General features: G+C 41.2%; 2 protein-coding genes across 24 annotated transcripts in view; one reads left to right on the top strand and one right to left on the bottom strand.

The window, feature by feature from the left end:
* Positions 1-26,504, bottom strand: part of grm8a (glutamate receptor, metabotropic 8a) — a 453,766-nt gene that overhangs the window by 153,153 nt on the left and 274,109 nt on the right. The gene's annotated exons all lie outside the window — the stretch shown is intronic.
* Positions 6,441-19,883, top strand: LOC119032592 (secretory phospholipase A2 receptor-like). Its single transcript, XM_037121979.1, has 6 exons — positions 6,441-6,827; positions 15,969-16,063; positions 16,400-16,467; positions 16,883-17,236; positions 17,658-17,981; positions 18,904-19,883. The coding sequence occupies exons 3-6, from the start codon at positions 16,413-16,415 to the stop codon at positions 19,281-19,283; spliced, it is 1,113 nt and encodes a 370-aa protein (XP_036977874.1). The 5' UTR covers positions 6,441-6,827; positions 15,969-16,063; positions 16,400-16,412; the 3' UTR covers positions 19,284-19,883.

Raw genomic sequence — 26,504 nt, 5'->3', positions numbered from 1 at the left:
GACCTGCTGCCTCTTGGCATTAAAACAGGCAGAGTGAGGCTGTGCTGGCATCTGATCAGGATCCCAACTTCTTTCCGAGGAGATCCCGAAGCAGAACCGGAGCGACCTGGAGGGATTATATATCCAATCTGACCTAGGACTGCCTCAGGATCCCCTCAGGATTATCCACGGGCAAGAAATTGTACGTTGTCTGAAATATTGCACTTCCCGCACCGCTACAAGTATCATACAGACTGCGCCTATTAAAGACTTCAATCTAGGTCAGAGTTAAACATCTAAATTTATGTCTGAATTTAATCACCTGAAACTTTTATACTGTACCCCAGTGGCAACAGTTCATACCATACAGTGTGTTATCTAATGGGCTCCAGTTGGTTGAAGGCAACACATAAAGGAAGTGGAGTGAGTGGAGGTAATGAGTCAGGCAGCCCTGAGCTCCAGAGGGGGGGACCTATAAAGTCTGAGATTGATAGAGTTTTTTAATGTGTCCAGAGTCACATCTTGTTAAGGGAAGCTATAATTCCTACCTGTGCCCGTGGGATAGTATCACTTCCTCAAATCAAACTTCGGGTTTATGACAGTGGGAGAAGGGTGAGAAAAGGACATTACAGCCATGTTGACTTAGAGGCAGACTGCAGTTAGAGGAAAACTGCAGTTTTTGTCTGCAGCCGGCATGAGATCTTGGGAATATAATCCACCTTTTAGCTCTACTTTTGGAAAGGACACTGCCTTTTTTTTTTCTTTTTTTTTTTTCGAGCAGAGTGCGAGCACAAACCATGACGTGGAGCACAAAACACGCGATGAGCTGCGATGATGCTGAACCTCAGACAACCCGAGGCCTTGTATTTGCATTTGGGAAAATGCAATCTACTCCGAATGTGTGTGTGTGTGTGTGCACTGATACCACACACCCACATGTGCACACAAACGCAATAAAATGTCACTGGTAATGGTCTTTTTTCGACTTCTTTGACTGTGACATTTAAAAATCTTTGGAAATGCAAGGGCAGTTTGTCCCGGGGTGGTGCGAAGAACAGTGAAACCAGCCACACCATTGTTTTCAATTTTAATTGCTAATTTGATAGCGAGGGACAAGATTAGATGTGGGGTTTAATTTTTTTCAAAGGGGAGGACAATCGGTCGTGCTCCCCGCTCCCCCAGCAAGGAATTCAGCTCCGCCACTCATTGTCGGTGGTACTCTGACTGCACTGCCTGCAACACAACAGTAAATGACTCAGCAGTACAGAGGGCATTCCCGGGAGGGCTTGAAAGGGAGCTGCTATCCAGAGAAAGCGGCCTCCATGCCAAACTTGTATTTTGTTTCCCTCCATTTGAATCGATATGAGTTAAAAAGTACAAAAAAAAAAAAAAAAAAGTATTGGGGGAACGACAAAAATTCAGGATTTTTTTTAATGCCAAACTTCCACAAAGATTGTGGAGTTTCAACAAAGACATACCCATCACAGCTCTTCCGGCAGACTCTGGTTGTCTTTGTTCTCCCCACGAGGCTCGGGACTTTTGTCTCTGCCTCCCCGTGAGTCAGCAGAGCCCACTAAGCACCGACCGACTCCATCAGATCGCGAGGGGGAAGGATGAAAAACGGTTTTAGCAAAACGGTTTCAAACGCAGCCGGTCATCTCATTTTTTTTTTTTTTTTTTCTGTCTGCTCATGAGTCGAGCGAAGCCTCGGTCTTTAAAATAATGAGTGCGAGTCGGGGGAATTGGCCATCCGAAATTATGAGAGAGGGAGGGAGATGTTAAAAAAAAGTCAGGGAGAAGTAATAATAATGAGTGTGGGATCGTTTCAACAGATGAGACACTTCAGTAGATGAGATCTTAGAATAATCTGGCATTTGAGGCACATTTTTATACACACAGCATATGTCTGAGACTAGCTGTCAGGGAAAGGGCTTCAAAATAATAATGAAAGCGTACTAAACTCTAAATCTAACCCTTCTCCGGTATAAACTGTTGACATGCAAAGATTCTCCACACCTATGATGACCTTTTCTGGGCGTACGTCTCAGCGCCGCGCTGGAAATCAAACGCGAGTCGAGGCCTCAGCGACATGATCAGAAGGCCGATCTCCTGATAGTGGAAATAACGGCAATTAGAAGGGTTTCGTCACGAACGGTAATGAGAAAGCCGCTTCGGGATCCCATCGCAAATCAAAATGTTCCATCAAGAAACCACCAAACTGAATGTTTTTTTTTTTTTTTTTTTCACCGCTATCCGCGATCCTTTGAAGTAATCTCATTTTGTGAGGAGCAGAATTGGCAGGCAGATTAACATCTTAAACTCGTAATATGTGCTTGCCAGATAAGCACCCACATCGCATGAAAAATGAAGACGCAAAAGCTCACAGGGAGCGTGATGAATGTACGGCGTGGGTATTATTTTCCCTCACCGACGTGTGCACAACTGCTCATTACTGCTGAATTATTCTTTACTGCTGCTTGATTTATGAACACTTGAGAGAATTCAGTGCTAAGACCCTGATAAATATGCTCTTTGATTTATAGCACTACCAAGGAGGGCGCTGTCAAAGTAAATTGACCGATGTCTGTTTTAGGGAACATTTCTCTCCATCTGTTTTTGTTGTAAGCCTGGGTCATGGTACCGCATTTAATGTGAAAGTTGCTGCTTGCGGTGACAAGCTCATGGAGAAAATATCACTCCACCAGGGATTTTGCTGGTTTGTGTTATGGTCTGTAGCCTTTAATTTTCTGGGGAGCTCCCTATGAAGCTTTTTAGTATCCATCAGCTCACTGTTTTGGTTTCACGGCCTGTAGCAGTACAGCTTCGGTTAACTTTGTATGGTGGAAAAAGTTGCTTACTTTTCAGTAGATAAGCAACATCAGGACCCTGACACACGGGGCGAATGATTGGACACTGGCCAATGTTGGGACTGTGGGTGGGCTTTAGTGGCTTTAGCTGTTGCAGTGTTTCCTGCACCAGTAGCACTGGTCGGTCCTTGACCGCAGCTTTTTAGCCAGTTGAGCTTGCAGGATTGGCGGCGGTGAGAGAAATCACTCTGATAACACTGTTCAACTGAGCGAATCAGAATAAAAAGAACTCCTTTCAAGCCTGTTACTCGGTATTCATGATTTCACACGTTTTGGGTTTCCTTTTGTACATATGCAGTCCTCTGGTTTTCGGATTTGAATGACAATCCAGACAGCTACCTGGTGGTAGGGTGAGGGTGTTTTTCTTACTCCGAACATAGCTAGTTCCTGTCGGCTGCAGTCTTTGCGTTCAAGTACAAATCTATATGACAGACAGAGTCAGCTAACACGACAGCTAGCTGCACGGTTAACTGAGCTAACTGGCAAACGACTGCGACAGTCAGCAGCAGTTAGTAGTTACTATGGTGATACAATGCCCCCGAATTCAACAGGTGGCCAATTATTACATACTGCACCTTTAAAAAAAAAAAACAACAGGAAAGGAAAATGAGAGGGAGGTGGCTGCTCAGAGATGCGTCCAGGTGTCTCGCAGTGACAGAACAAAAGATTTTCATCAACAAATTTAGCCGGGACGCATATTTGTACCAGTCAGCCACACAGAGGGAAACACAGCCCGGACCGGCAGAACAGGCACAACGCTACTGTTCAACATCCAGAACAATAATGTTCTGAAGCATTTTTCCTGGATCACTGGCACTTTATGAATAACCAGGCATGGGAACTCAGAACCTGAGTTATTATAAGCAGGAGAGAGGTGCTAGGCGGAGGGGGGGAGGGGGAGACACCGAGGCAGGTGGAGAGACGGATTAAGACAGAAGAAAGATGGCGATAAGGAGAGCGATAAAGTCTGAGAGTCGCTGTTGTCAAGAGTCAAGAAGACTGAGATAAAGGTTGAGAGATTCTACTCAAGAAAGGATTACTGAATTATTGAGATCCAGACCTTACAGCAACGCGGGTGAATACTGTTATATTGCTTTGAGTGGAAAACGCAGAATCAGGTTTAAACACAAATCTTTAATCCTCATGTGAAAAAAACGGCAGTTTTTTTTTTTTGACTGAAAAGTGCTAAAGAACAAGCAGAAAAAAACTCCAGTGCACATGTCACGCAATCTATCATTAGTGTCTTTCCTAACCTCGGCTCCAAAACCAGGTATAATGACCAAAAGATGAGTAAAAGAGCGAGAGATGCTGAACGAAAAGCAGGAAGGCAGAGGGAAACAAGGCCAACTCTGCCGGCGGAGAAGAAAATGCGCCAGGAAAAAAAAAAAGGAGTGCCAGCGAGAAACTCGAAGAAAAGAAAAACATCATCCATTTAGTGCTGATACAAACACTTACTCCAATAAGTCCTCCGCCATCGATTTCACAGCCAGAGAGAATTTGTGTTCGATGCGCGAGTTATTCAGCGCAACCATTCACTGTGACCATCCCAGCTAGGGGAAATCAATTGAAGTTAAAAATCAAATCTCATTTAATTTTGCCAGACCAAACCCCCCCACCCCACCCCCATTTCAAAGAAAGTTAAAGATTTGAAAGAAGGCAAGGGGGGATGAGGAAAATAACAGAGGGAAGAAGGGACTGAGAACAAATGGCAGTGAAGTAGAGGGAGAGCGAGCGCAGTGGGACTGTGCCTCTCTCAGCTGGAGTTCAACTTCAAAAATGACAAAACTGGACTGGCTACTTTTTCTTGGGGAGTCGATGCATCTGTCTTGCCAGAACTTATGACGTGTGTGATGATGCGTCAAACAGCTCAAAAGACTGAAATTGCAACGTGCGCCTCTGTCTGCCTCTCTCTCTCTCTCTCTCTCTCTCTCTCTCTCTCTCTCTTGCATGTGCATTTAAGGGAGAATTGAGCAAAAGTTTCATTATGGACTGGAACCAGAAGCTCCCTCAAACTTGCAGGCGACGGTTTTGAATGACAAGTTCACAGACTCTGAAGAAAAAGATGCAAAGGAGGCGAGTGTTATTGTGACAGGGAGCCACAAACATCTGACAGCTGCCGGGGGCTTTGAATCTGAAAACGCCATTCACCATTTTACAAGTCATTTCTCCCTCTAAATTATTTTGGCGCTGTTATTAGGAAGAAAACAGACGTTATTTCAGTTATCGTGTTTTGATCTCTTTTCTTAAGTTCCGATTTTGTTTGTGCTTTAATAATATGATAATCCCTAAATATTGGCTGATATCGCAGTACCGTGAGTAAAACAGGTTTACTCTGGTGGAACTGCCGCCTAAGTGAATGTCTTGGAGTCCTGCCACCAATTATTTTTTCTTAACTCCATAATTTCGGGGAAATCTCATCAGAACTGTGCCGACTGAGCTCCCCTTCACTTGCAGAACTTGCCTGGAAGGCAGTCGGGGGCTGATTGCATAATGAGCCGCTGCCTTTGTAAAATCGGTAAATTTGCAAATTCACTGATTAAGGACATTTCAGTGTGTTTTCAGATGGATCAGAGGGAAAAGTTGCCCCGCTTTCATGTCCATAAAGCACAGCAAATGTTTATTTCCTATTTTCCACCTGATCTTCATGGTGGCTGCCTGCATGGATGCAAAAGAAAACTCTGGAAAGTAACAAAAAAAAAGGCACAGGCGAGCAGGAGAGGTAAGCGAAGGTTATATGTGACAAAACTGGATATAAAACTCAGGGAGACAGAGACTTACTTGACTACGAATGGGACCAGAGTATGGAAAAGAGGACAGGTCAGAGGAAAGGAAATGAGAAATGAAACACACACGGGTGACGGACAAAGAAAGAGTGAAAGTGGAGAATAAGTCATAATGACCAAACCAAAAAAAAAGTGAAGTGACAACTTTAAGAGAGGTTGAGGGTGAGAGAGAGAGAGAGAGAGGAAGAGGGGGGGAAGGGTTGGACGCGAGCCATTTTAATTTGTCCGTGATGAAACTGATGGATGACGCCCACAGGACTGCTAACTGTAATAACTACAGCGCGGAGAAACTCTGACACACACGAACACGGACGCTCACTTTATAGACAGATCCATCGAGAGACACGAGACAGCAGCCGTCGCCCTTCATGTGACCCATCAGCAGTGCGAACAACGCTTACCTACTGGTACATCCTTTAAGTTTATACTCAGATGCTTTTTTGTGATGTGTGATCAATGTAAGTTAAAGCTAAATACAAACAAACATACATCAAGCATACAGTGCAAGGCACCTAAGTATTCGTTGTGGTAAATAAAGAAATAAAAATGGGGCTAAAACTCCCAAATTTGTTTAAGTAGCTGAAATCTTGTAACAAACTAAATCAATAATCAAAACTGCATAATTGTGAAAACAAAAGAAAAACAAAACAGCGGGATAAAACAAAAGGCACAAATGTGTTGCGATGCCAAAATAAGATCAGAGGCAAAAAATCAATGACTCGGAACAGAATCAAAAGTTCCATCTAAATTCTGGAATATTGGTTCCAAACAAAGAAAAAGAAAAACATGAGGCGCAAAAATAACAAACAATTAGGTAAAAAATAAGAGCCAAAAAGTTTTTTATGGAAGGTTTGTTCCCAATTTTTCATGGAAAAGTTACAAAAACCTCTCTAAATCAAGTAATGAAAATTGTGTTGACTTGCTGTTTCCCTTTTCCTTTGTTTAATTTTCTATCTTATGCACAAAAAGCACTTTGTCAGGTTTAGGCTCATTTTAGCTCGAAATACCTGCTTTGGTCTCCACAAACACGGCTGGAGTTGTCCTGACTTCAACACACAGCACGCTGAGCTGCCCTGGTCAGAAAATACCCAGTGGTTCCACATTTAGAAATGTTAACACTCAGTCTTGAACTGCGGTCACTGGCTTGGCAGCCTTCTCCCTTCTGTAACTCCACCCCAGCACCTCCCAGTTTCAAGAGGTAATGTTCAAGGGTTAATCTGCAGCAGTCGTACGTGCTGCTTGCCGGATTGGCAGCAGGAGCCAGTTACTGTGGCGCGGACTCGTTTGATGGGACGGTGGTGGGAACGACGAGCTGCGGCATGAAAAGTGCGCTCAGAAATCACAGCTGTCAGAGGCCATGATTTTTTAAATTTTTTCTTTAAACCAGTGCCTTGTAAAAGTAAAAGGCGACTCAAAGATTGGGCTCATCGTTTAACACTTTAAAAATGATTCAGCCTCCATAAAACCTAACTATGCCGCAGTAAATACCTTGAAATGAGTCATAACGTTGACGATGAGTTGATCAAGAGCAGAAGCAGTTTCTCACTTTTATCAAAATGTGTCCAGGAGGCTCAAAGATAATGGTTGTGCTGCTTCAAAAATAGTGTAAAATCAATATTATTCTTTCCTTTTAAAGCCTGTTCTGGAACTTCGACTAAAGGTGCACAAAATATATCACTAGCTCAAAAGAACTGTAAAATTAATACATTTTTATTACTGCCTGCACTTTGTCTCTTTGCTTTAAAAGTAACGGTAAAGGTGAACTGCATTTGGGACAGACTATATTTGATATAGGCTTGTTGTTCTTCCTGGTCCTTAGATTTAACGCATTGCATCAGATCTGAGTGTTGCAGTGAAGGTCTCTGTAAGCGTCTGAGAACAATGAACACACTGGTTCAAACCTGTCTAAATTTGCTTTGTTGCTTTCTCCCCAATGTGGGAGAGAAAAGCCAGTTTCTATTGTCATCTCCTTTTCACGTCCGGTGTTTTAGACTTGATCTCTCGCCGCGTGCGTCTCCATCCCTGTTCCATCCCTGCTCCCCTCCTTTGTTACAGAAAATCATCCATTTGACCCCTTTCCCCTGTAATCTTTGGTTTACTCCTTCCAGCTTTTCTCACCCAGGGTCTCTCACATTTGCAGTCTCTGACACTTGTCGACTCCCCCCTCGGCGCGTCTCCTCGGGGGAACACCCACTGCCACCTTAAGTACCGTTCCATTACCCTGCGAGCTCAGGGGAACTTTCCTTTTATTGAGAACGAGCCTTCAAGGGCTGAGAGAGTGAGTCAACAACTAGGCATCCTCTAGTGGTGCATCTTACCTCGACTGCATTCTAATTTTTCATACTTTCATCTGCACAATGTGCCAGTAATAGATTGTTTTCAGTAAAGAACCTCTTAATCTTGTTTTTTTTTTTCTTTGAACGTTAAACAAAGCAGCTGAAACACAACAACAAAAGCACGACGAGAAATGGTGCAGGTGAGATTTAAAACAAAACAAAACCTTGAGGTATATGAGAAATCTCACCTCAATACACATTGAAAGCAAATGTAAAAGTCATGTAGTGACAAAAACAGGCAAACAAACAATAGGATTAAAATGCAAACGCATAGATGGCTACATAATATTTGTTTATATTAAAAGATGATACGATGTTGGTGGGTGGGCTCAGTAGCATGGAACAGGATGGTTTTGTACAGTAGCATGTGCAAAGGAAGTAGGCGTAAATACGGTATATATTTCAAATGAAAACAAACGTGTTAGCTATGCAATATTTTCTTTATTTTGATGTAACTAGGATAATAATGTTACACTGTGACAGAGATAAATAACAGTAAATCAGAGCCAACTTTGGACATAAGGACAAAAATCGTGATTGTGACAGAAATAGAACGGTACTGTCAGCTTAAAATACTGGAAAGAAGAAGGATAACACTGCAGAACATGAATAAATAAAATGCATGAAGAATAGGAGTGGTCCAATAATAGAGGCCTTCGGGACCCCGCATGTTATAATGGTCAATCTATTAATGCTAACAAACCACAGAGTAAATTATGGATACAATTGTAAGTGATTCCAGTAAAACCACAGTGGTGTTTTTTTTTTTTTTTTTTTTTTTTTTTTGGAGTAAGATGTCATGGTTAAAACTGTCAAAAGCCTTAAATGAGTCGAGAATCCTTCCTGTTATTTGAAAGCCGTATGTATTTTGTAAACCTGAAGCACAGCCATTTCTGTGGCACAATTTCTCCAAAATCCATATTGGTGTTCCTTCAGGAGGTACCACTCCCAGAGCTGTTTCATAATTCAATTTCAAACCAGCTCTCTCAAAACTCTTTGAGAAACATGGAAGGACAAAAACAACAACTTGTGAAAAATAAGTTTGGCCTCTAGATTTCAACACAGAAACAACTTCAGCAATTTTACGGTCATTGTGGATCATTCGAGTTATTGCATGGCTTGACAACTGCAGAGCTCCATTTGATGATCAGACACGACCTGGAGTCATCATGACCGCATTGTCAGTGATGACAACAAGCTCTGGAGAGGCAGACAGCAACCTCTCTGAAACTCGGATGGAGACCCAGCAGTAGGACTTTTCCTCTTTGACAGAGCTGTGCAACATCATGCATCTGCAACAATCTCCTCTTGATGGTGTGTTCGGCAATGCGGGGAAATGTTTGGACCACCTCATGAAGTACAGTGTGTGCGACAGCAAAGATATGAAATGAGCAAAACCGCCATTTTTCGTGAAATCGATAATGTTAACATGAAGCATGAATGAGCTTTGAGCCATCCTCCCCCTCCTCCTCACTGCTTTGTTCGTCTCCTCCTCTACACGTTGTGCTTTCTGGCTAAAAAATCACACTGTTTCCATAGAGACGGATTTACTGCCTGATGACTTGCGGTCACGGAAGTGCAGGAAGGAAAAGAAATGACAGGGCACTGAAACATGTGGAGTTTTCTATTGTTATGCCTCAGAGATTTTCACTCTGAAAAGTTCCCGCACCTTGTCCAGGGGCTCCAGACATGCAAGGAAAAAAATACATCTTGCAGTTGACGGAGTCTGAAAACATGAAGGGACCTATTTAAATGATTTATGGAGCATGGTCCCTTTGTGGGGCATGTGCATTAAGGGTGTATCAAATTTGACTGTCTTGTTATCGGTCCCTCTATCATTCCCAGCTGTGTTCTGGTCGTAACTTGACCCCGTCCATGTGTGTGTAATAGTGATGCGCAGATTGGGTGGATCATTGCCGTACCTCGTGCACATTCACCACTATCAGAATTTAATGTTGATTTATGCTCTGTGCTTGTCTACACATTGAAAAAAGGTCACCTACACAGTCCAGACTCATTCAGAGAAATTGTTTGGAGTCAGGCTGATAAATCTTGAGCTGCATTAGTGCAGTCAAAACGATTCATTTTCAGAAGCGACAACAAGTTTAATTCAGTTTGCTCCGAAGTTTTCCCCGTGCCCCGCCAGATTTATAACCACAGCTTTTTAGTTTTGCTGCTTCACTGTGCCACGGCATTCGCTTCAATGACACTCTGAGCATGAAAATGTTTAAAAGGACTAAAAGCATCCTCTTTAATCATCTAACATTGCAGGATAAATACAGAGGCCATTGACTATACATTAGGTTTTTGTTGGGGTATGTTGCATTCACTTTCTGCAGCCCTAAGATGATAATGCACCCGAGTACACCTGATTTTAAGACCAATACGCCCATGGACGCACATACGGGTGCAAATAGTACTTTCAGCCTCATGGTGGCATTAGAGAAAGTGTCAATGGATGTCCTCCTCTGGGGACCACGGGAATAGTATGATAATCCATCCATAGGGTTTAAGACTTTTTAGTTTGGACAAAGTGATGGACAGAGCAGCTGACAGACTGACATTACTATCCAAAATTCAAAAAACGAGACAGCAAGAGGAACACAGAAAATCATCAACATTTTTTCTTCAAATAAATGAGAGAAAAAACTAGGTTTGGTACGCCTTCTATCAACAACTCTTCTTACTCTTAACTTCAAGGTGTCGATGTAACAACTACTGAACTGCTTGTACACTGGTGGTACAGTTGGTGACATCGCACGAAGCTGAGTCTCACAGGAGATTGGTCATCAGGTGAACGACTTCCTCATCCAAATCAAAGTGAGCAGAAACGACTTAAACTGCCTCATACCCTATTCTAGTGAGAACGTCTGGCATTCAGCAGCTCAAAGTCGGTGCTTCCTCACACAGCAGTACACACACAAACACACGCAACTAAAAAGCTAGCAGCAGACCTGGTCAAATGCCTCACAGCACTTATGTTGGTAAAATAGCTTCACCTGCTGTCGAAACCAGCTGACATCTCCCTTTATCCGTCAGCTTTCCCCACAATTGCATCAGCACCCAGAGTCACCGTGGCCTCACGCCTACACGAGGGAGCCAGAAAGTGATTGTGTACTGAAGTCTTTCCCGACTCAGAGTGCTCACTTGAGGAGAAGCGCGACAGCTTGTGTGTGTACCCACACAAACCGAGCGTGTTGGACCTCACTTTACGTGCGCACAAACGCTGTGTGTGTCCGGCACATATAACCATGTCGATACTCACAAAGGAGCCCGACTCTGGCTCTGACTAACGTGCCATGTGCCGGCCTCCTGCGCTGCTTTCATGGTATGCTTCAAGCCGTGACGCAGTTTCTGTCTTGGGAACATGTCCCTCGTGAGCTCCATCTCTCCAGCCTAATACTGCACCACTATCAGTTTTCTCCAAACATGCTCTTTGGCATTCTAATAACTGCCAAAGATTGGATGTGAATTGCTGATTCAGTGAAGCTAAACTTAAATCAAGAATCCATGGGATCCCTATGGGTGTTTTATGCAGTTAATTTCGGTTTCATGTTTTGGGGGTTTGAGATATTCACCTTTGAAGCTTTGGGACTATTTAGTTAAAAACTAGATAAAAGTAGTAATGAAAACTGTCTTCTCTGTGAGTTATCCTTAGGGTACCTGGGAAATTATTCACTTTAATTTCAGTTGAGACGTCTTGTTGACTGTCATTTTTAAGATCTTTGACGACCACGCATACTGTATAATTGCAGTCATTCATATTGTATCAGGGACAGGGATGGAAATAGCATTAAAATATTAGTTTAAAGACATTTTACTCAAGTATTATTACTTCTTTTAAGAGGAGAACTTGGACAAGGGTAAGTTAAAAAAGGAGTCCTAGTGGAACTACAAAATGAACTGCATTAAATGTCAGCATTTACCTTAGTGGAACAACATCACGCCACCAAGCCCTAATGTCCAAACCAATAATAAATGTAATGCACTTGATGCGCGCGGCAGTCTGTATGAATGATCACATTTACATAATAAAGTTTTGAAGAAATTAAAATAATAATTCTTGAGAAAGTATACCATCAGATTAGTGTATAAAGTGTATTTTCAGCTCATAAGCTTTTCATTTATGTATATTCAGAGTTTTAAAACATAGACCAACTTTAAACTTGGTACAACACTTAAACAAAATCAAATTTATTTGCTAGCGAGTGAAAACTGTTGGAGACACTCATTTTTGAAAATGAAAGATTCTTCACTCAGGTAAAACAAGATTTAATGATATTCATTTGGTTGTTATACCATTCTACAACAACTATTTCCATTAATACAAATTGCCAAGTATCCTAAGTGTTTCGTAGATGTTCAGTGCCAATTTCAACCGTATCCAGTGAAAAATAAGCAAAAGGTGAGGCTTGGAATATACATACACAGAATTGCAAAAGTGATGAAATTTAGACTACCTAAAAACAGTATTTGGAGTACAGTTATAGGATTTTGCAAGGTCCCATGCCTCCTATATGAGTTTTAACATTATTTTTTGAATGACCCAAATGAAATTAATCACTTCAGCCCCGGGAAACTGCTTAAGTAATGTTACTTGAGCGATTTCTGGAATGACTGACTCTTTAACTAATAAAAAACACAACCTAATTACTCAGAATTCTATCGCACCTTTAAATGAGTTCCCTCGAATGCTGATTTTTATGGGATTTTTTTGTCCTTGTTCCCCCCCCACACGATTAACTACACTCAATATTTAAGGCGTCATAAAAATGAGATCGCACAACAGGATGAAGCAAGTGAATGGACGGGGGCTGTCTTTTGCAGTTGATTTACTGTAGATTACAGAGCTGACATTGCACTGATTGTGACTGCAGGTAACATGTGCCCTCCTCCATCATGACACTATGTGCTGTGTCAGCCACGCGGAGTGTTTCAGCTACAGTGTGGCGTCTGTGGCCTGATGTATAGTGCTGATGCCTTAAAGTCAACAAGCAGACACAGAGGGGATTAAAGACTTCTATCATGTTCAGGGTTTTTTTTTTTTTTTTTTTTTTTTTTTAAGTGTTGCAGACAGTACATGTGCTGCTGTCGGGGTTACAGAGCAGCACAACACAGAGACAAACATGACAGGAATGTGATCAGTGATGACAGAACAATGTATCTAGTTGTTATTGGAAAATAACTGTTAACATTGTTTTTATCTAAAACATTAGTAAATTTAATTATGAGGTGAAGTAATTATTTGAATGATCAAAATCATGTTAACAGGGTCGGGTCAGGGGTTAAATTATGTGTCTTGTAGATCATTATGAACAGAAGTGTGTTGCCGTACAGCCAGCTCCCCATAATATGTCTCTCTGTTTAATAACCGTCTTATGAATAGTGTGTGTTCTCATACATAGTTGTAATCACACCAACTTCGATGTGATGTGATCGGCCCAAACATCGCCGTCATGGCTTGCAATAACCTGGCTACATATTTGCAAGTCCACAGGGCTCCGATTTGGAATTCAAATGTGAGTCTACGCGCAGATGAACAAGCGCAACTCCAAACAAGTTGATTCGAACTGAAAGACACACTTCTCTTTAAAGATTGATCGTGTTTTAAATCTGCCAGTAGTTTTCTCTTGAGTAAAAATTATGAATCCTTATTGAACTTTAAATCACACTCAACGCACCGTACACTGTTACTTGTATGCATGGCTACTGCAGCTTTGCTGTTTAGAAAAACATACGTAATCTCTTGCATTCACTAAACTACACTTAAAAGGACATAACAGAGGGTAACTACTGACTATGTAAAGGGCCTTCACATTGTTGAAGTGTCATAGCTTTGCAACTCACCTAAAACATTGTCTTTTTAAGCCTGACCAGGTTTTCCTTGTTCCTTAAACCTGACCAAGTGATTTTGTTCCGTAAACTTGACCAAATAGTGGCAGACAACTGAACAGGAACAGAGGATAATGGGTGAAGTTTGTGTCGATATAATAAGTGAACATTAAAACTTCATACTTCAGACAGGAGAGTGCTACTCCCATTTGGCCACAATGGCTTGCTCCAGTTATCCTAGTTTTCCAAGTTGAAATAATGGACCTGGAACAACATTAATGATGATGTCCTTGGAAAAACACCAAAACAACACTATCAGGTACACCTACGGGGACACATCACAGACATACTACATATGGTGCATCTTGAGCATATGTCGACATCTACAGACTGCAGTACTTAAATAACACTGAAAGCAGAACAGAAAAAGGAAAACCAGGAAATAATTCATAATCATCCATAATTTTTCCAGGGTAGAGAAAGGTAGAGGCATGAACTGACATCTGAAAAATGAATTCTCAGTTCTCAAACGGGGAAGTGACTTGACTGTGACCAAGCCAGTGGGGAAAAGTCCACAGATAATATTCACCAGAAACAAATTTCTGGATGAATTTGCATGTCAGATCCCAATACACAGGGCTAATCATTAACACCTATGTGCGTGGCAGCTCGACTCGGGCTGCAACGATTTGAATAGCAAACAAATGCATCTGCACTAACAGCAGTATTTCTGATGTCATTCTAACAATGCTGCACAACTGCATGGTTGGATAAGCTACACATACCATTCTGTAATTTTGTGACACCTGCCCAGTTGGCAACACAGCAAAAATTATACTGTATCAAAAAAATAAATTCAGAGTTTTTTTTCTTTGGTACATGTGTAACTAAGTTGTAAGCAGATCATAAAGCACTGAGACAAGGTGGCTCGGCTCGGCTGCGTGTGAACAATTGTGACAGCTGGCAAGAAACATAATCAACATGACGATGCAGTGTGATTCTCAGCGCACCCTCTGTTCCCAGATCTGAAGACTCAAGAGGCGGGAAGATATTCTGTATGACACCATATTCTGGTATTCTATACACAGAACAGTGCTGCCAATTTGCAGTGAAGCTCATTTGGGTCAGAATAGTTGTGATTTTCTATTTATTTTTTTTCTTTTATAGCCATCACGCCACTCATCCAGCTTTGTTAGAACTAAATATAAAAGCCGGCGTTAACATGCGCACACTCACAAACACACAGAGTCGCCGCCAGATGTCCATTTATCTGTGCAGAGTGTTATTCGAAGCATTAGAGGCGGCCATTGGGGCATGACAGTACTGGCTCGTGAATACTGATGGTGTTGCCCCTCTTATTTGGGAGTCTTAAAGAGTCAGACAGCATCAGTCAGGTGTGCGAGATAATGAGGGAACATGTCGGCATGCAGGGGCAGTTTTAGGACTTCAAAGGGCCTCGAGCAAATATCAAGATAAGGCCCTACGGACCTGTTTACACAAACACATGCTGTCAATATCTGCAAAATATGAATATACAGCGCTCAAAACACTACTAGTCATACTAACTTTACCGTAACTAGATTAACATGCCCCTTTTTAAGCCCATACTACATTTGAAGTGTGACATATATATTTGTGTTATTTCATTTTTTTAACATTTAATTTCAATTTTGGGAATATAAAATGTATCTGCTGCCAGTCGAGTCACCAGAACAAAAACATGGGCAGTCTTATACATACATAAAAAATGTGTTTAATTTCACACTGTGTGTGTTATATCAACATGGCTACAGTACATGTATGTTCACAAAACATGTATAAGAACTGACTGTCATATCAATTTACGGTACCGATAAAATCCCTTTGAATAAAAAGTGCTCATCAACAGAAATGAAAAAAATCAACTTAAATACATCGAGGCCAATTCCATTTCCTTAGTTTTCAAAGTGCACAAGTATTGTATTTCTAGTGTTGTTGTATTTTTGCTGTTGCTTTTGTGTTGTATGAACACATCAGACTAAAAGGAAAAATTCAAATGTAGGAGATGACACCTGCCAGACAACAGTCACCCATCCAGAGTTGACTACCTTTCGTTAATCATTAATCTCTCTCCATCTGTTTTTTTGTTACTATGTACACATGTGCAAAACAACCTGGTTCCCTTTTCATAGCTTACATCACCCTGACACTGAATATGAAACCTGTGACATCTCAACACTGAGACAAATTCACCACACTGACAGCACTCTGCGCCTGACCTCAGCTGGTAAGAGAGACTTTTTTTTCCAGAATCACAAGCAATAGAATGGATGAAATGTAGTACAGTAGTTATCATACTTGGAATTATGTTGAGAAATGTATTTAAGCAACATTACGTAACTTTTTTAAACCTTAAACTAAGAGCTTCCAAATCATTTGGGCGGGGGGGCTTTCTAATGTTGATTTCTACATAATGTTGCTTTAAGTCAAACATGGGTATGCACTGGTTGCACAATTAGAAATGACGGATCCTGCTTCAATATTTCACTCTCATAAGGCTTCCTATCTTTGTTATTTAAATAATCTGTTCATTTCACCTGTTGTCTCTGTTCCTTTTACTTAGTCTCATCATTACAATGATCCCCACCATGACTGTGAGGATGACACTTGTGTTGCTCTTGCTGTGTTTAGGTAAGAGGTCCCATCTTAGTTTTGTCTCAAGCTGCCCCGCAAAGTTTTCTCAGCTTTGAATAAGAATGTATTATATATATATATATATATATATATATATATATATATATATATATATATATATATATATATATATATATATATATATATATATATATATATATATATATATATATATATATATATATATATATATATATATATATATATATATATATATGTATTCTATATTTGCACTTGTATTTTGATTATATTTGTATTTGAATGTACTCACACTCTGTCTGTCTGTCTGTCTGTCTCTATGCTGCTTCCACTGATACTTGTGAGATGTTTATAATGTCTTTTGTTATTTTCATGGCTCATAATTGTTTGTTAAGTTAAGAAATAAATTATTGTTTTGTCTTCCTCTTGACAGGATTTGTTCACTTCACCTTTCCATCAACCCGTCTACGACATTTTAGTTTTGCTGAAGATAAAGAAAAATGGGGTGATTCATTGACAAGATGTAAGCAGAAAAATGAATCAGCTGTAACTCTGTATGATGACGAGGACGCCAAGTTCACAGCCAATTTTACATATACGGAAACTGTTTGGCTTGGTCTGCGTAAGGTGCGAAATATCACTTGGTCAAACGGTAGACCTTTCACATTCAATAAATCATCTGTGGATGTGACAAACGGGACGCAAAGGTGTCAAGCTATTGAGAGAAATACATGGAAAGATTATAACTGTTCAAGGCTGGAATATTTCATGTGTGAGCTGTTTTGGGGTAAGTTTGATTTTTTTTCTTTTCTTTTTCATGTTGCAAAATTTTATCGGAAAAAATGACATTGAACAAAACAGAAATCAAATCGACAAAATAACAATCAGAAGCCATGCTTGGAAGGTCTGCGAGGCTATGTTTTGAGCTTAATACTAACATACCAATGATAAGTAGGCATGATTTATACCATGTCCAACATCTTATCTGAGTCAAAACATCATAGTGTTGTTGTTTTACTTTGCTTTCAATTTTCAGTTTGAACTGTGTATTGATAATTGGTTTACTTTTAAGTCATGAGAACAAAGATGTCAGCCAGCACAAACAAATCCAAAGAAAGTCTAAGTACTAACTTTGTTGCCTCATTTGTGAAAGAAATACATTGCCTCGTATTATTGCTTCATCTGCAGTATTGATTTACGTTTTGCAGGTCCCAACATTACTAATTACACCCTGGTTGGAATCAAGAAGACCTGGTGTCAGGCCCGGGAACACTGCAGAAATCTCCACGGTGATTTGGTCAGCATCAGTAATGATGTACAAAATAACCAAGTGATTGAAAAGGGAAATAACGGAAGCTTTTGGATTGGACTCATGCACGATGAATGGGAGTGGGAAGACAAAGGCTGCTCTTCATTCAGAAAATGGACTGAGGAACAGCCTGGCAACTGCACAGTACATCCTACTTACAAGCTAGCTCCAGAAATGCAAAGATTTGATTGTATGTCAAATGCAAACCTCTTTTGTTCCAGAGGTAAGCAAAAGAAAACCAAATCAACTCAATTACTTACTTTAATGTTACACTTAATGTGAAAACCCAAGATCAAATGGGATTCACATTATGCCACATTATACAGCATGTACAACATACCCAGCAAGTGACGCTGAGCAAATGATTAGACAACATGAGCCTGACATTATGACAGTGGTCATGATAATAATACTTTATTTAAGAGGGAAGGTTTATGTTTCAGTGAAGCACAATTGAATGCAAAATGTTTAACAAAAGTCTTTTATAACTTGATGTACTTTGTATTTGTTTCAGGTGTTTCTTAATAACTGACTTTTGTCTTTTCACTTTGCACTCTGTCATTCGGAATACTGTGTTTAAAATGGAATAACAAAAATGGAAATTTGAGGAATATGCAGAGATTTGCCTAAAGAATACACATCTAAGTATAGAAGGATGCAACACATCTGAATGATACATTCATATAGGTAGAAAGTAGTGCTTACACTTTACACAAGTCCCAAGCCAGTCTGTACCTCTGTGAGAATAGAAGAACATATTGTATAGTTATCAAAAGCAGCATGTTAGAATATGGTTTGTGTGGGGCCTACAAAGACTTTTATAGTGGTAGCTACATTTTGCAGTGAGGACGATTTGGTCCTTGTCTGTCTGATGCAGCTGTCGACCAAAGCTCTGGTAAATTTGACTTGGATCGTGATCAGTGTATCATCTCCATAAGATCATTCCTCTCTCAGGTTTTTGTATGTTTGTAAATGCTAACCACATTCTGAAGCTGCAGGGTTTGGCCAATAGGCTTTGAGACAGCTTGTGCATGTTACCAGTCCACCTCAGTGTGAAGAGACTCACAGTGATTCATGGTGTGTTTGATAGGAATGTGGCTGGACTGCTTGTGAATCTTACCGTCCTTTCCCTTCTTTCATTTCAGGTCATGTGAGAATCAAAGTCATTAAAATAGAATCTACTTGGGAACAGGCCTTTGACTACTGCAAGGCCAAACACACACGCCTGCTGTGGATTGAGAACGTCGAAGATCAGAATGCTGTTGTACAGTGGCTGAATCACACCCAGGCAGACGGTCCACTCTGGATCGGTCTGAGGCAGAGTCGTGTCTTCGGATTCTGGATTTGGACAAGCGACAGGGTGGTGGGCTACAGCAACTGGAAGGATAACACACAGCCCGAGCTGCCCTTGTCCAACCACTGTGGCGTCATCAAGAAAAGTGACAACTACACTTGGAGCGATGAGAACTGTTTGGTTCCGCTGCATTTTCTTTGTGAGGAGGAGATTTACTTCATGGATGACTAGTTTGTAGTTACAAAGCTTTTTTAGTGATAGATTAGGTTTTGGTGGAATATCTATGCAAGGTCGGTGCCTGATCACAGAGATGAGTCAGCCACATAACCAAAGATTTGAATTTACTGCTCTGATTCCTAATTGACTTTCTTTGCTAACAATACAGTGGCTCTAATGAAGTGTTTATATGTTGTTTTATTGAATTATATTATGTAATTTTTATATTCTGTTTTTTTTTTTTTAATTATAAGTCCAGAAATGCATATTATTCAATGTTGAAATGAAAGTGTAAACATGTAATAATATGTTAGAAATGAAGTCACTTATCTGGTGGTGACATGTTGTAATGGCTCTCTTTCTCCTGTTGATGTTTTGTGGGTGACATAACTCTCATTCCCCATGTGCCACTCAAATCAATCCAATCAATCCATTTGAGCTCATGTTTGTATATTTGTTTCTATGACGTCCCACTTGGGGGCCACGTCCCACTTTGTGATAATTCAACTTATCCTGCTTTTCTATTTACACATATAACGTTTAAGTTTTTCATGTATCACTGTAGAGTGATTCTGTGTTTGTTTGCATTTACAGTGAATAAATCAATAATTATGATACATTTCGAGCACTGAGAGTCTGAAATAAGAAAATGTGTCCTAATCAATTCAACCTGATGCGTTAATCTTGCATTAATTTTCTCTAATGCACATCATTGCTGGGAAATAACTCTTCATTGAATTTATTATAACATGTATACATTAATAAACATATTATTCAACAAGTGTCCACTGATATTACTTTACATATTGACAAAACGTTATGTTAATAATTTCTGCTATAGTGTTTCATTGCAGCTAAATCTGTAAGTGATAGACGATGCCAGTATTCCTAAAATGCTGTTTTGACACTAGCAGTGTAGTTAAATGCAACAAGTTGAGTGCATATCTCCGCCAAGGCCCAGCGGTCACCTTTAAATTCTGTCAAGCCCAATCAAAAATCAAAACAAAGTTGGATCCACATCAAATTATACCCATTCATAGATTTTTTTTTTTTTTTGTATTGAGATGCATCATTATTCCTTGAGAAATTAAGTAAAATGTCAACAAATGTTGACAAACCTGAACACGGTGGAATCAAGGTTAGTGTCGGCTCCGAAAAACTAAAGCAAGAGGGGACGAGGGGAGAATGGAAAAGGCAAAACGGGCAAAAACCAAGGGTGGCAGGATAAACAGGCGCATGATGAGCCAAAAACAGCATTGTGAATTTATATTGAGGAGAGGGAAAAGACACGAGAAGATAGAGTTGAGAGAGAGATAGATTTAAAACAGAATACATAGAATCTGGAGAGAAAGATGGAAACAAAACAAAGAAGAAGAAGAAAACAGGAAGCTTGGACAACATCCAGGACCGTTATTCACACTGTGGACAAACTTGAAATGAAGGCTCAATCCGTCACACCCCCTCACTCATCATTATAACTCATCAAACATCGCACAGCCTCAATGTGTGTGTGCGTATGTGTGTGTGTGTGTTTATAGGCCTCTTGATCATTGCTCATTCCAGGAGAACAGACAATCTCTTGACTTGTCGCTCTGCTCGCTCCTCACTTGACCATTATGCGACGTACGTGCACAAGTGTGTGATCATAGCTCATCGAGAGGGAATCAGAGCTTCTCGGGAAACACACTCCTCCGCTGCATAAATCACCAGCCACTGAGGATCCTGACTTGCAGCCAAGCACACTTCTTGGTGGAAAAGCAGCAAATTTTCCTTGGCAGAAAATGCAGACCAAAGAAGAGGATGACAGACGGCCCCATTTGGGGTTGAATGACGGGCCGAGCCTGGAGTCCATTCTGCCAGTGCTGAAGCGCAACACAGTCATGCCTCCACCCGGAGTGGGCCAGATGTAAGCAGCACATGTGGTTCTGGTGATGGCTAAAGCACCTAGCACTCTTGACCTAACATTTACCATCGCTTGTAAATATCACATATCACATACGACATAAAGCCCAACACCAAATGTGTCAAATGTTACTGTTTTCAGTAGACTAACAGTATTATTAATGTTCTGTAACTGCACACTTTTCATTTGAAGAAAAGTATGCCATTTTTAACATTATTACATCATTGAAAAAAAAAGAAAAAGTTGTGAGATTGTGTTTCATTGCTGGTCAAGTAATTACATTTGCGGCTGTTTCAGTCAGGCTGACTGCATATTTTGTTACATTTTGAGGAAATAATTTAATTACTGAACGCTACCTAACAACCAGTTTTACTCCAAAATTTAACTAATGAACTACACCAAACCTGTGTATGCCAATCAGTCTTTGTTCCAATATGTATTATTCCACAGAGTTTACCCATCAAGTCCTCAAACTCCATTTTCTGTCACTAAGTGATTATCATGCAGCAGTTTGAAATGACACCCACTTGAGGTTTAGACAGCTTGTGCATGTTAAATAACAGTTGGTGCTGATACTGAATGTAAAAAAAAAAAAGCTGTTTGTGTGGAGAACAACAGTGTAACACAACGGCCACTGCAGCTGACACCAACCACAGGGCATTTATTGGCTTTTACCTCATGAACAATTTAAACTTCTATTAATATCCAAAGAAATTATACTGATTTTGCAAAAGGATGCCAGGTTACTTCATGCAGCATTGTGTGTACATTTCTATACCTTGCATGTAGCCTTTGATATAACACTGCACATTTACGAAACATGCACTTCAAGAAGTCCTGGGTGTCACTGCTCAGACAGAGAAAATTCACTACACTCCAGTCCATCCTGGTCAGTATCCACCAATATGCAGAAGCATGCACCTTTTGGACAGTCCGTCACACAACAGGAAAGCTGATGGGATGAAAAACAAACTCTGCAGCAATGGGTTTTTCTCTGGAACCTACTGGCTGCCAGTGGACTGCTGGAGGGTGACTTGGGGACTGGTTTTGATTCTGACTAGATTCTTGGCAGCGAATGGCCTGCTGTCTGGTGCATGACTTGCATGCAGGCTGACGTGATGGTGTGTGGGCCATTGGCAGTAAAAATATTTAGTAGAAAGACTAGAGGACAGCGATCCAAGAGAGTCTGCCATCGTCGTCACCATCACTGCTGCTCGGAGCAGGCGTGTAGGACCCTGTCAACATCCTTATCCAAACTGCAAACATGATCGCAATGGAGCCATTTTCATATTAGCTTTGCAACTATTATGCATGCAAAAATCATAATCCCTGACCATCATAATCACAGAGATTTAACAATGGACTTAATTTGCCAAGGCTTCTTGCTCAAGCCTTGTGTATTGCCGAGCTGAACATTTTTATATGCAAATTATACAGTCCTTTCAATCATGTGTTCCTTCCATGCAATCTAACGCAGCATACTGTTGTTGTTATTAGGGTTAGTAACAGTATCAGTACGGAACCCTACAGAAAATTACCTCCAATTGTGATGACTCACTGAAACTTTTGTTGCAACCACAGTGAGAGTGGCATCGAGCAGAAAGTATAGCACATTTTCAGCACTTCGGTGCAGAAGGGGAAGTGAAAGTTTCACTTCTCGACTCTCGTCTGGTTTGGAAATGCTTCAGCATCCCCAAGGAGGATCGATGGATGGTGACACTTTACTGTATATTCATTTTTAGTAATCATCTCACACCCCCTTGTCAGGGTCCAGACATCCTGGTAAGGAACCATTGCTCTAGGAAGCAGCTTCTTAGATGTTTTATATTAATAATGAAAGATTATTAATCTGCATGGATAGTAAGGCGCTGGAACAGACTAGAGAAAAACTGGAAGTAGAAAAATATGATACAGTATAAAACTGAACAGTTTGCCAAAATCCCCCTACTTTCTCAAAACTTTGACTAGAAATACAGGGTCTAGACTCATACTCTTCTTCAAATGTATTTTAATGCGGGTTGCATCCTGGCTGCAACCTGCATTTGTCCGAAGGCACGAAGAGACGAGTGACAGAGGGAGCGACACGGAGTGATGGAAAGAAAACGGGCGAAGGGCCAGAGGAAGGGAGAGGAAGAGGAGCAGATGGAGAGAGGCAAAGCGAGAAGAGCAGCGGGGCCTGTCAAACTATTAACGTCATGGTGTGAGCCCGGGGGCTCCCGGTGACACGGGAGATGAGTGCATGGCGATCCGAACGGACACACGTACACACCAGGCAACTCTGCTGAAACCAGCCGACCTATTACATCCCATCATCCCAGGTCTGAGTGAGCAACATTGACTGGAAGAGATTATGCTGATGGTGGGTCAGTCTGTGCGATCGTTGTGTTCTGTGCCCATGCTCATTGATCATACTGCAAACACATCTTAAGGAGAAACACATACAAATAAATATGAATCGTTATGAGTTGCCAGACACTCTCATCAGGCCCACATACTGCGTGGAATGATGTGGTGTCTGCTCCTGTTTGTCAGAACTGGACAAAGTCTCGGATTGAACTGAACTGTGGCCCAGATTTGGGCCAGTTCTGGTTTATCTGGTTTGCTCTTGGCTGATGTGTGGCCACGCAACGGCCTGCTTGTGGCTCGGATCCAGCAAACAAGACTGGTTCGTCCAACGCCATCATTCCAGGCAGTATGTACAACACTGTCTGGTGTGGGCCAGATCTGGGCCACAACAATTATGCTACCTGGGTCTGGTATTACTGTTGGCTACTATAAGCAGCCTGGCTTCTATCAGAAGAAGAACATAACCGTAAGAAACCCAGATCTCAGTGCTATGAATAGGATAAAACATCCGTTGTATTAGCAAGGACACAGGTTTTGTTACGTTCTGATCTAGTTTTGATCCATCTACCAGTCTCAGGAAGCAAGTATCAGTGAGGGACCAGACCTAAACACAACACCAGCACTCCCCAGTGAGTTGGTGCCCATCTGTTTATGGCTGTTTTATCTCTTCTTTTTTGCCTCCTCCATCAGCAGGGTTCTTTTTCTGTAGAGCTTGAACAGTTATTCCATGTATTCCATTGTTACCCTGGGATAGCAACCACTTCTTCCTGCTTTTTGGTCACACGATGGAAGGCCCATTACTTTTGTCCTGTAATTCTGCTGTAATTGCTGTAATTATCGGGTTAGGGACAGAGACAGGGACAGTGTCATTTGTGTACAGCCACTACACTGTGCAATCACTATTTACTTCAGAATGATAAGCTGAAGCAAAAAAGTTGACCATTGACACAGAAAGCAGCAATGTGTTTATAATTGAGTAGTTTGACCTTGCCAGTATGTCTGGTAGTCTGAATGGCCTTCTGCTAATAGTGACCTATAAGTCTACCCAATAAAAGACAACTGGAATTTCAGATGAATAAAATGACGTGTAAAAATGTATTTTTAGACTGCAACTATTCTCATTCATAGCTACACCCGACTGCAATGTTTCTTATTCTTACTCCAGCGATGTGTTACTATTGTATCTATCCGTCTCCCCGCTGCTCAGTTGTAATAGCTGAATCACACAACACAGCCTCTCGGCGTGTCCCAGATTCCTGAAACTCAGAGTCCCAAGCCAAACGCTACAGCCGTGAGCTCGGCGACTCTTTCACAGTGGTCTTCTGTCTGCCTTTCCTGCGCCTTTTCTATTTTCTGCTACTTTCACAGCGCATCAAAACAAACAAATGGCCCTGAATATCCTCTCTTTCCTGTAGAGATGGAAAACACACACATAGTCAAGCTGGACGTGAGAGCGTTTGTATATTAATTTTTAAAGAAAGCTCACACTGAGTATAGTGCAGTGAATTGACTCAATGGAGGTTTATTATAATTGCTAGTTGGTTACCACTGGCGACCAGAAATCCCTGCCCCTTGCTTCAGCCGGGAAACGCTGTCATAATTAGTATTCCAGTCCAGACCCTAACAACCTTTCATGAGGCTCCTGCCGCTAATGGCTGATTTCACAATATCTGCATGAGTGATGGCATCTCAGACATGTTCAGTGTAACGACGGCTAATTTACATTGGAAATTAGCCACGGGAGCAGCCTAAGGGTCATGGTAGTAGAGTTGTTGTGGAGGTAGGTGCATGTGTGTGGAGCAGTCCTCCGGGACCCGATCCTTTCTCTCATGACACCTCTGACCAGTGAGAAGTTCAAACGAGTCCCAACTCACCAATATTCTTCAATCGTTTTGTTCATTCGCGTATAAAGATGCTTCATTTTCTGTCATTCTCTCCTGCTACACTACCGCATTTGTCCCTCCCTTTCTGCATACTGTTACCTCCCTCCTTCAGTCCTTGCCCTCCTCTGTCACTCCATTCCTGGTCCTCTTATTACAAATTTACGAAACAGCCACATTTCCCCTGCAGTTCTCTTTTACAAGACTGTAAACAGCCAACCCTCGAGTCGTCCCTCCACTCCTCTGACAACACAAAGCCCATTTGCAAGTGTGTCTGCCGAGAGTGTGCACTTCAGAAAGTTAACAAGCAGCGAGGCGCAGAATTGTGTGTATCAGAAAACCAGACGCATTGATTCCCCTGTGCTAAAAGACTTTTTTTTTTTAATATGCCAGCTGCCAAGAGGTAAGAGCCACCGTCCCATGATGATTTCCCTTGAATGTTCTAACATTATTATTGAGCATTCGGAGCGTTTGCATTCGATGCAACTTGCGAGCCTTACCTGCAGATTGCTCCCAAAAAATGCTTTAATTGTTGAAGTGCCGTTGTACCTTATGCTCCTGAACACTGAAAAAAAACATTTTTGAAAATGCACAGCACGACCAGACAGTCACACGGGAGCTGGGTGGAGGAGGATGTTTGTTAATGTTACATCATTTTGGCAACATGAGCGACTGTGACTCTCCTGGATGCCCCCTCACAAAATAGATCCCCGTTACAGTGCATGAGATAGTATGAAATGCAAATTCACTAACCTAAGTATGATATTATTTAATGTTTGTGTCAAAGTTTAAGTTTGAATTAATGAATTATGGATTAAAGGTGCAATTTGAAGAAGAAAATGCCCAGAATTAAACAGTAGCTCCAAAAGTGACCAACAACTGTTGCTCCTTGACCAGCTGTCCTCTGCTACCGTTACCTAAATAGCTCATGGCTCAGTTGGCTGTGGAAACGGTGGCCCTAGAGTTTGTCTGTACTAGTACCGCAAATCACATAAGGAGTCACCACAGACACATGGAGCCCGGCATCATCTATCCTCAACTTGATTTGGATGCCAGAGAGTGAAGATGGCTGGACACCGATGCTGACGCTGGATGAAAAAAGGTGTA

This window comes from Acanthopagrus latus, chromosome 14 (genome assembly GCF_904848185.1).
Source record: "Acanthopagrus latus isolate v.2019 chromosome 14, fAcaLat1.1, whole genome shotgun sequence".
Taxonomy (NCBI): Eukaryota; Metazoa; Chordata; class Actinopteri; order Spariformes; family Sparidae; genus Acanthopagrus; species Acanthopagrus latus.
The sequence above is the reverse complement of the archived record's forward strand: the minus strand, read 5'-3'. Positions and strand labels throughout refer to the sequence as shown.